Source organism: Sinocyclocheilus grahami, unplaced genomic scaffold (assembly GCF_001515645.1).
Source record: "Sinocyclocheilus grahami isolate Dianchi unplaced genomic scaffold, SAMN03320097.WGS_v1.1 scaffold579.1, whole genome shotgun sequence".
Classification (NCBI taxonomy): domain Eukaryota; kingdom Metazoa; phylum Chordata; class Actinopteri; order Cypriniformes; family Cyprinidae; genus Sinocyclocheilus; species Sinocyclocheilus grahami.
The window spans coordinates 678,155-690,315 of NW_015505758.1; the positions used below are offsets into that span (position 1 = coordinate 678,155).

At 35.9% G+C, this 12,161-nt stretch overlaps 1 protein-coding gene across 1 annotated transcript in view; it reads right to left on the reverse strand.

The window, feature by feature from the left end:
* Positions 1-6,928: 6,928 nt before the first annotated feature.
* Positions 6,929-12,161, reverse strand: part of LOC107556806 (neuromedin-K receptor-like) — a 30,830-nt gene continuing 25,597 nt past the window's right edge. Inside the window, exons 4-5 of the mRNA XM_016240015.1 lie at positions 10,011-10,207; positions 6,929-8,069 (exon numbers count right to left, since the gene is read on the reverse strand). Of these exons, the coding sequence (XP_016095501.1) occupies positions 7,781-8,069; positions 10,011-10,207 (486 nt within the window). The 3' untranslated portion in view covers positions 6,929-7,780. The remainder of the gene's footprint in view (positions 8,070-10,010; positions 10,208-12,161) is intronic.

Below are 12,161 nucleotides of genomic sequence, written 5' to 3' on the forward strand. Positions count from 1 at the left end.
CAAGCCTCTCCATCAACCTTTAAAAACGGGGGGGGGGGGGGGGGGGGGGGGGGTGGGGGGGTTGGGGATGTGTCGGCATAGCATGTGAAAAAGAAAGGACACCTTATTGAATTCCATGGTTTTCCGATATCAGGACATAAAAAAAAATCATGTGGTCCTTGGCGTGTCTTACAATTTGTACAATTAAACCTCAGATGAACAACAACACATGACATATCACACTCTGTCATTATTTATTTAACAAAAACTAGGCCAAAATGGAAAAGCCATGTGTGACAAACTAAGGACACCCTTACTGTTAACATGGGAATTAAGAGGGTAAGTAACGGTCAGGCACTGCTAATCAAATACCTTTGATTATCTGATGATCATCAGCAAGTGTGAGCGGCTCTATAAAAGCAGAAGTTGTGCTGGTCTGGAGCCTTCAGCTGTGTGTTAACACAAGACATCAGCAATGATCTTACAGAAGCAATTGTTGCTGCCATCAATCCGGGAAGGGTAGTACGGCCATTTCCAAACAATTTGAAGTCCATCATTCCACAGTGAGGAAGATTATTCACAAGTGGAAGACATTCAAGACAGACACCAATCTTCCCAGGAGTGGACGTCCCAGGAAATTCACCCAATTAAATTGCAGACAACCCAATAACTACAGACTCTACAGGCCTCAGTTAACATGTTAAATGCTAAAGTTTGTGACAGTACAATTACAAAGTTTGTGACAGAAAAATACCAGACAAGTGGTAGACAAATGGCAGCACCATAAGAACAATACGACTTCTAGAACAATGTCCTTTGAACAGATGAGACCAAAGTGGAGATGTTTGACCATAATGCACAGCGCCTCGTTTGGTGAAAGCCAAAAGAGCATATCAGCACAAACACCTCATACCAAAAGACATACATGCTGGTGGAGGGCTGATGATTTTGGTCTTGTCTTGTAGCCACAGGGCCTGGGCACCTCACAGTCATTGAATCAACCATGAACTCCTCTGTATACCAAAGTATTCCAGAGTAAAATGTGAGGCCATGCCTCCGACAGCTAAAGCTTGGCCAAGATTGGGTCATGCAACAGGACAATGATCCCAAGCACACCAGCAAATCTACAACAGAACGGCTGGAAAAAGAAAATAATCAAGGTGTTGCAGCAGTCCAGTCAAAGTCCAGACCTCATCCTGACTGAAATGCTCGGGAAAGCTATGCATAAAAAATGCCAACAAACCTCAATAAACTGGAGCAACGTTGTAAAGAAGAGTGGCTAGGCCAAAATGGAAAAGCCATGTGTGACAAACTAAGGACACCCTTACTGTTAACATGGGAATTAAGAGGGTAAGTAACGGTCAGGCACTGCTAATCAAATACCTTTGATTATCTGATGATCATCAGCAAGTGTGAGCGGCTCTATAAAAGCAGAAGTTGTGCTGGTCTGGAGCCTTCAGCTGTGTGTTAACACAAGACATCAGCAATGATCTTACAGAAGCAATTGTTGCTGCCATCAATCCGGGAAGGGTAGTACGGCCATTTCCAAACAATTTGAAGTCCATCATTCCACAGTGAGGAAGATTATTCACAAGTGGAAGACATTCAAGACAGACACCAATCTTCCCAGGAGTGGACGTCCCAGGAAATTCACCCAATTAAATTGCAGACAACCCAATAACTACAGACTCTACAGGCCTCAGTTAACATGTTAAATGCTAAAGTTTGTGACAGTACAATTACAAAGTTTGTGACAGAAAAATACCAGACAAGTGGTAGACAAATGGCAGCACCATAAGAACAATACGACTTCTAGAACAATGTCCTTTGAACAGATGAGACCAAAGTGGAGATGTTTGACCATAATGCACAGCGCCTCGTTTGGTGAAAGCCAAAAGAGCATATCAGCACAAACACCTCATACCAAAAGACATACATGCTGGTGGAGGGCTGATGATTTTGGTCTTGTCTTGTAGCCACAGGGCCTGGGCACCTCACAGTCATTGAATCAACCATGAACTCCTCTGTATACCAAAGTATTCCAGAGTAAAATGTGAGGCCATGCCTCCGACAGCTAAAGCTTGGCCAAGATTGGGTCATGCAACAGGACAATGATCCCAAGCACACCAGCAAATCTACAACAGAACGGCTGGAAAAAGAAAATAATCAAGGTGTTGCAGCAGTCCAGTCAAAGTCCAGACCTCATCCTGACTGAAATGCTCGGGAAAGCTATGCATAAAAAATGCCAACAAACCTCAATAAACTGGAGCAACGTTGTAAAGAAGAGTGGGCCAAAACTCCTCCAGAATGATGTGGGAGACTAATAAAGTCATACAGAAAATGATTACTTGAAGTTATTGTTGCTAAAAGTGGATCTACAAACAATTGAATCATAGTCACATAGTGAGGAATTTGTCACACATGGCTTTTCCATATTGGATTTATTTTTGCTAAATAAATAGTGACACGGTGTGATATGTCATGTGTTTTTATTCATCTGAGTTTTTATTTTACAAATTTTAAGCCCTGCCAAGGACCAGATGATTTTTATTATGTCCTGATATGGAAAACCATGGAATTCAACAGGGTGTTCTTTCTTTTTCACATGACTGTATGTCTCTTTATACTATATACACTGGAATCAACAAAATACATGACAAACTATGACATACTGTACAATTGCTGAATGCATTCCATTAAGGATATATGGGGCCTTTTAAACTTAAAAACATACACAAACTTCAAAAACACAGTGATAAGGCAAGAAGTGCATGCTCCAATGCTTTGACATGTATATATTCACAAGTCTTCTCTCAGACAGATGGGAGTTGATAATGGTGTGATCATTCATTCGTTGTCTGTACTATATACTAAGAATGTACAACACTGTCAAAACATGACAGTGACATATTCTACATTCATTGTTAATACTTTCAAATGGTCTCAGCATGTTCACTAGGCAGGAGCATTGGCCTATAATAAGAAAATCAGTTATAGGCTTGTGCAAAACAGCAGTGCAGCTATGCACAAATTAAAGCCTACTGATATGTAAGATGTTGAACATCAACAAAATTAACACTGAAACAAAGAAACTATGCAAGAAAAAAGGTTCAAAAGATTCTAGGAAAGCCACTTAAACAACACAGAACAATGCAAGTGTTTGAAAGAGCTGATATGAGACAAGAAACCAGAACACAAAATGCCAGAAATGCTTTGTTCAAACAACATCAAAGGACAAAGTTGATGTTCTTTGATACTGTTGCTTTTATCTGTGTGAGATTCGTTAACCTATATTTGTCCATGGGTTATTTAGACCATGTTCATAAAGGTAAAAGCTAGATTAATCATTAAATTGATGATTCTTTAAATAAGTGAAATGTACACTTCCATTTAAAAGTTTGGGGTTGGTAGTTTTTTTTCTTTTTTATGTTCACAAAGGCAGCATTTATTTTATTAAATATACAGTAAAAACAATAAAATTGTAAAATGATATTACAATTTTTTAAAGTGTAATTTATTCCTGTGATGGCAAAGCTGAATTTTCAGCAGCCATTACTCCAGTCTTCAGTGTCAAATGATCCTTCAGAAATTATTCCAATATGCTGATTTGGTGCTCAAATATTAAAATGTAAAAATATAAAACAGTTTCCACAAATGTATTAAGCAGCACAACTGTGAAACATTTATTTATTATTTAAATATTTTGTAACATTGCCACTTTTTTATCAAATTAATTGATCCTTGATGAATAAAAGTATTATTTTATTATATCAATGATATAAAAAAAATCTTACTGACCACAAACTTTTAAACAGTATTATATATGAACACCAAGGCTTATAAAGATAATTTTGTAAAAATTGTAATCAATTCTTAATTTTAGGTGTTATCAAGGATATTTACATGGATTAACATTCCTTTTCCTGTAAATAATAATAATAATAATAATAATAATACATTTTAGTAGTTTTCACCTTAAAAGCTGGCATCCTTTAAGTATGCCCACATTCATCTAACCTATGTTTTACCATGACAAGGACACAATAAAGTGTCAGAAAAATGCACAATAAAAACACAAACATATTTAAAAAAATAAAATAATTTTTAAAAAAATCACTATATTATGATGAATGTATGCGGTATGCATGCATGTATGCATACATGTTTGGGTGCACACATATGCACTAAGAGTGAGCACAAACAGTTTTTATCTTAGTGGCCACAGCTGGCTTTCCTCACCTAGAAAAAATCCATTAAACTTGCAATTGGTGGTGCAGTGAGGGTGAGCATACCAAGGCCTCCAGACATGTTTTCCAAGGAACAACTTAAGAGTCAAGTTTGGCCAGCACTCCTCAGGCTTAACCAATTATTGCCTAAGGTTAAGCCAGCTATATATCTTGTGTTGTGCATATTAGAGATGGATTACTGCATAATTGCTTCTAAATGGGTAAAATGAAGATAACTGAGGGAAATAATTTATACTCTGCTGGGAAAACATCCACTGGGAGTGTGATCTATGCAAATCTACAATAATAAACCTCAAGCCTATGGGGATCATTTACTCACCCTAATGTTGCAAACGTTCTTATTTCTGTGAAACACAAAAATAGATATTTTGAGAAATGTCTCAGTTACCAACATTCTTTATTTTGTGTTTGTGTGAACATATCTTCTTTTGTGTTCCTCAGAAGACATCCATCCATACAGGTCTGGAATGACATGAGGGTGAGTAAATGATGAAGGAATTTTCATTTTTGGGGGAACACTATTAACTCGTTTAAAATATATGAGCCCTGCAGAGTAGACTCCCGTAACACAGCTTAAAATAAAGACACAAAGCAAGAACATAGACTTGGAGCATATCATGAGACTTAAGTACAAACCCTGAAAGACAACCTAAGGACAAGATAAGAGAGAAATTTTAATGGGGCACTTGCATCACTCTGAAGTTGAGCAAGGTAAGAGTCCTTCCAGGCATGAATTCTTTCCTCCATTTTAGGAAAAAACTTTTATTTTTAAACTGATGATTTATTTTATTTTATTTTTTGACAAGACTACAAAAAAAGAGTTATGACAAAAGCTATAATAATACATTATTATGATTATTAAAATATGATAACTGTTTATATAATTTACTTTTATACTTCTATATTTCTTTATATTTACTAAATACAATTTTTCCTTCTGATACATGCAAAGCCTCACGTCTATCAGTCATTATCCCAGTCTTTATTACATTAAGAAACCATTGTAATGTACTCAAGAAACCTTATGATTATCGCAATTTAGTGTGGAAAACATAATACTTGGTAGTCTTTTTTTCGGTTTCTGAAGTATATTTGCCATATTTTGTTTTAGAAATGGCCAGACACGGACATCTTTTTTTCCTAGTAACTCATCAGTCTGTTCTTTCGCGAGATTAAGGCTCTCCCATGACTACTGTCTTTAAAGAAGAAAGCAAACTAGATCTAAACAGGCCAGAATGTGGACGGCCCAATGATCAACAACAAGAGGACACATACATCACAGTCTCTAGTTTGAGAAACAGACCCCTCACTGCTGCTCAGCTGGAAGCTTCATTGAACAGTACAAACGAACACCAGCTTTCCTGGAAGAGTTCAGAAAGAAATTGGAAAAATAAGAAGTAAAGGGTAGAATGAACAATATAACTGAAAAGACAGGGAGGTAAATGATTAGAAAACAATATGAGGAGTTGTTTTGTAACTGTGTGATCGTAAGGTCAATAAGAAGCCTGAGTTGGCAGATAAGCAAGTAGTTACACCAGCATTGCTCCTAGAATATGGCTGGCAGTTGCTGAATTCCATTCAGAGTAATGCTGTAATGGCAATGAAATCAAACAGACCAGATAAATCACACCAGTTTCAGTCTCAGTGATTTACCTGATGCAGGTAAAATAAAAATAGCACTTATTTTTCTTTGCGGACAAAAAAAAAAACATCACAAGAAAAACACAGGATCTATACTAATCCAGATACATTTGAAGTTGCGTCTTTTTCTCTACGTCTGGCCTTCCATGTACACTGAGATGCCATTTTGTCCAGCTAAAACAAGCTTTTTGAAGACACTCTCCCAAGTGGATAAATTTGAAAATGCTGTTTTTGCATTGGGACAGGTTTGTCATATTACACATATTGTACCAATAGACATCTATTTTTATACCGGTTTGTGTCTGCAATTAGTGCATTCGAAGCCATAGTCATCTTACACCCCGGCTGTGTTCTGGATGGTATATACCAGCATATTTCATACTAGTCAGTTGGTCTTAGACGATTAACAGAAGGTTTACAGTCTTGTCAATCGATAATATACAATTAGCTTTTTTGTTGTTGTTTTGCATTGTATTAGTTAATTCTAAATAAGAGTCTAGTAATTCTAATAATAAGATTTATATTTCAATTAAATACTGTTCTTTTTGAAGTATTCATCAAAGAATCCTGTCAAAAATGTATCACAGTTTCTACAAAATATTAAGCAGCACAACCATTTTTAATTGTGATAATAATAAGAAATGTTACTTGAGCACCAAAAGAGCACATTAATTCTGAAGGGTCATGTGACACTGAAGACTGGAGTGATGACTGCTGAAAATCTGTGATTTGCCATCACAGGAACAAATCTTTTTTTTTATAAATTGAAATCAGTTATTTTAAACTGTATAATATTTATTTTTACTGTAATTCTGGCCAAATTTAATGCACAACACTGTATGCTGCATGCTATATTTAAAAAATAGTATGTGCAACAGTACACATTATGCAAACACTTCAAACAGAAGCGTGCTACATTATTTTAACAAGACCTTGCTCTGTGAATGTTTAACTCAGCATAGAGCGTCCGTCTCGTTAATACAGAAACAAAGAAAAATTTGATCAGCAGACCAATGAAACAATGTAACAACAATAACAACGACAAAAAAAAAACAGCTGGTTCTTTCATCAATATTGGAAATGAAAGTATGAAAAGTAATGCGCATTGCTTTTTGGAATACAACATCCAACTCAGCACTCTCTGCCAAAAAAGCAAGTCATCCAGATATTCCATGCAAACAGAAAAGCTGCATATATACTGCAGGAGCATTAATATGCTGGTATGCTATTCCAAACATCAACTCTGTCTACAACAAGGTCAAATTTCAAAATTGATCTTTGCTATGCTATTAAGATGCTGTACAATTGGTTTACCATCTCATCAATTACATAAGATGTTTTAGATTAAATGAGCGAATATGAAGCTTACAAAATTCACTACACGACATGCTCGTGTGCTGGCAACGCACCTATTCATTTACTAGCACGGGATGTAGGATCAGTCTGAACCTTTTCAAACATTAGATATTTTAACAAGAACTGAGCATTCAGCTCCCGGGAGAAATCAAAACTTTGGCATTCAGGTAGCACGCTAACCTTGCTAACCATATGATGAAAGAGAACAGCACCTGATTGGCATGAAAGGGCAGCTGCTATCTACGATTTCTGCTACAGACTAAGTGCTCCTCAGATGTTGGATAACATTGGTCTTTGGGATGATGAGTGCTGGGTGTGACTCAAATTTTTTGGAAGCAAAGTGCACTAGACATGCTCCATAAAACACATTTTTTTTTTAAATTACTATATCAGGGTGCTGTTTATGTGTTATATATTAGCGTATTCAATTCATGATATGACAAAAATAAACAGTCTACCTTTGACTTCTCATCACTCTCTTCCAATTTACAGAATGAGGATTCCTTAAAATGGTTGTGCTTGATACTTCGGTATGAATCTTACATTAAAGGTCTATCTCAGCAGAATTCCTCCTTCAAGTCGCTCTGCATATACTTTACTTCTTTGCTCTTGGTTGGGTTGGAGCAGCCGTTGTGCTGGTGGTTGTGAAGGCTCTTCCGGCCTGTGTGGCCGGTTGGCTCTGAGGGGTCACACACGGTTACGACGGTGGTCTCTATTCGTGAGAGTGTGTACATGCTGCTCTGGCGCGCTACTTTATGCTGCATGGCCCGCAGCTCAAGCTCGTCATAGTCTGACACCCGCACAAAAGGGCACCAGCGGAAAACACGTTTAAAGCCAGCCCGAAACCTGAACACAGACAAGAACATATACAAAACCAGATGAATAACTGGACACATCTATGGGGAAAAACGCAATATTATTTGTACATTTATGCATGATCTGATATCGTTCACTTGTGATTGCAATTTCATGTAGATTGCAACTACAAATTTCTCACTTATTTATAACTTTATTTTACCATTATCTTTTTTTTTACTCTGAGGTGGAAACAGGCTTTGATTAGAATGAGAATGGAAAAAAATCTTTGCAAATGGCCAAAAGCCATTTAACACAATCAATCTGTCAAGTCCAAGTGACTGCACAGGACAAAAACAAAACCAATATCACAGGTTAGATGTCAGAGGCTACTGCCAACATAACAAGTCTATGTATTTTTAATACTCAAAAACTGCCAGGTACATTAAAAAGCAGCTGTTTTTTTTTTTTCATTGTATTCAACTCTTTGATAATGATTTTCTGGTTATTGAATAGCGTATGGTTGCAAATTGTCATGCCCAGGCACTGGTGTCAATTCAAACTAAGCCAAATGAGACCTTAAGAAATTAGATGTGGATTATTTATCATCCGGTCTTGCATTTTAGCCATTTATTCTATCTGTGGTGCATTTACATAAAGTCAATTCTATGGCTGTCCCAGCCTGATCAAGTTAATGGTGGATAGCAACGGTTGCCAGGCTACAACTGGTTGAGTGCTCAAAAAATTTTTTAAAAAATGCAGCGCTGTATAAAGGTCATTAGCTACATTTTATGCAGAGCCACATAACAGACTATATTCCATATAGCTCTCATACTAAAGTACAGTAAGCTTTTAACAAACCTGAGATAGTCATTTCATGCCAATGATTTGGGGGGGGGGAGATCATAAATTGTAAATCTTATTGTTCTTATTGTTAAATATTTAATCTAATTGTTACCAATGTAATACTTGTGAGGATTTTTTTCTTTACAGTGCTTCCCTGGTTATCAGGTTTACTGGCTTTAAATGGTCATGATTGGAGTTGAAAGCTGGATATAAACACATACATTTTTAATCACACTAATCTAGTTTACAATGTTTTGTTTCTTTGCTTTTTTAACCGTGAACATTTTAATCAAAGCATTCACTTGATAGACTTCCATTGTACGTGTGCTGTAAACATGGCTTCTTCTAGTTTTTAACAAACTAAAGGATGTCAGAATTTTCTTCTGTGGTGATCGACGTCACACCAAAGATGAAGTCGATAGAGCTTAACTGGTATTGAACCTGGAACATTCCTTTAATTAAAACCTTGGACAAAATCATTGACTCTGAAGGGCTTTCTAATAGTCCCTCTACTATTTTCATAACATTCACGTCTGCATGTCTTATTTTCTGTTGGCTATGCACAGGGAGAATGAAGATTTGTTTACGCTGCTTTGAAATAGTTCACCCAAAAACTTTTTTTCCCCATTATTCATTCAGCCCTTTCCTTTATAACCATCTTCTTTTCTTTCTTTTGATGATAAGATGAGTAAATAAAGATAGAATTGTCATTTTTGGAGTAAACTCTCCCTTTAATAAGTTTATGTAAATGCAGTTAATGCACCTCTTCATGTTATATCTTTGCAGAATAAAGAGAAAACAGTTCAGGGTGTGAAAATTGTTCTATGGGAAATTATGGACCATGTGGAACCAATCTTGGGTCTACATTTGGACCTTAGTCCACATTTTTCTGTGTTTTCAGAACTCAAAATGTTGAGATTATTGTTAAAAATTGTCAGCTTAAGCCTGTTTCCTGTCCCTGTCCTTCACTTGGACTGATTATTAATAACACTTTCATTTCAGTCATTGATTTATGAGTAAGAAGAAGCATCATAAGTGTGTCCATTACCTATTCATGCAACAACCAGAGGGAAAAACACTCATGTTGCTATGACAAAATGCATCTGTGTCATAAATCTCTGTGGCATGCTCTAAGTTGAGTCTTACCTGCTGTTAAGGCAGCAGTAAATAATGGGGTTGTACATGGTGGAGCTCATGGCAAGCCACATGACTGACAAATAGATCTGCTGAATAAACTTCCATCTAACCAGCTGCTTGTTCAACCCTGTAACGAGGAAATATACATGGTATGGCAGCCAGCAGATGGCAAAGGTCACCACTACGATGATCATCATTTTCACCACCTGGGAAAAAGAAAATGAAGGCAAAAGTGAAATTTTACATGATAATGTATCATAACTGGTGTGTATTTAATACACATCTGAAAAAACTGTATATATATATATATATATATATATTCACACATATATTGCAATATCACAATGAATATATAAAATACTATTAATTTATTATACTAATAATACATACAATACTATTAATTAGTAATTATGGCTTGCATACATTATACTAAATACTATTAATTACATATGTATTTACTATACTATTAATATATAAGATGCTATTATTAATTATTATATTATTATATTATATTTTTATATTATTACTAAACAAGAGCAGCTCATCATTTCGACACTGTGACTGACCTAATTTCACGCATACAAAAACAAAGAGAACAGTGGAGAAGTAATTATATCACAAACAGTTATACGGCTATGTTTTTATTCATTATGTTAATTCATTAAGACACTGCTTGTCATTCAAATCCCACAGCATCCAGCACACCCAAAAGCACCAAACACTATCAGGATACCAAAAATCTTGGTCATGTCACCAACAAGCTTAGACACTCTGGGCAAGCAATGCATCTGCAGCAAGAATGAAAACCCTAGGCAACACATTTCCAACAGAGCAAGGACACCACATGAGGTCTTCATGGCATAAGTTCTCTGTGGTGTGTGAAAAAAAAAACACTGAAAACTGTTGACTAAGTTGTAATTGCCACAATTCATATACAATCATTGTTGTTTCTCATGCAGTTCTCCATTGCTTTTACTGTTCTGCTGTAAGTAGTCAAACTGTTGTGTGTAGAGCCACTGTGCGGTTCTCCATCCTGTCAGTTTTATTCGGTCCTCAAAATATCTGCTCTCTTTTCAAGCAAGTGTCCTTCTGCCCCTCAGGGGCTTCTGCCATAACAAATCCATTTCCCATCCTTCAAGCGGTGCATTGTTTCTGTAGCCACATCACAAAGTCTGATTGGAGGAGCCTCCTGCTTCAGTCCACTAATGAATTTAATTACATTGTTCATGCCATCCCACTGAGACAGCGATTGGAGCTTGCATGGTCCTCTTACAATCTGTAGATCACTACAGTGCTCCACCTCAGGAATGAATAAACTAATGAACGAATGAAAATGTAAATATAATAGTATACTATTCATACATTTTGCCAATGAAATATTAAAGGTAGGGTAGGCAATTTCGGGTAACACTTTACAATAAGTTCTCATTTGTTAACATAAGTTAATGCATTAATTAACATGATCTAACAATAAACAATATATTTTTACAGCATTTATTAATCTCTTTTAATGTTAGTTAATAAAAATGTTCATGTTCATGTTAATTCACAGTACATTATCTAATATTAACAGATACAACTTTAAATATAATTATTGTTCATGTTAACTAATATAGTTAACGGTGTTGGGCAGTAACTAGTAACTAGTAACTTAGTTACTGTAATAATATTACTTTTTGCAGTAACTTGTAGTGTAACTAATTACTAATAAGATTCCAGTAATAATATTACAGTTACCATCCATAAAACAGCTTATACTTATGTAACGAATCAGCTCATGGGAAATATGAATAATTAATCATAACTAGTTATAATTAATTATGAATATTTTAGATCCACTGTAGATATTTAGCTGACCTCTCAGGGTCAACTGTCAATTCTAAGAACGTTAATTTCCTGGTTAAGGGAAATAACTTCCTTACTGTACAATTCTACAAAAGCTTGTAGCATAAATCTGCATGATTAAGTGACTCCAGTTAGGGGAAAACCATGAACAATGTCAAGTGTGATACAAGTAAGGTTTTATTAACTACATAAACACTTAAACTAGTCTAACATACTACATAAACACAAACTGGTCTAACATACTACATAAACTGGTCTAACGCACACATAGTTTGTATAGGAAAGGGTTAAAAGCTTAACGCAGTAAAGAGAAGA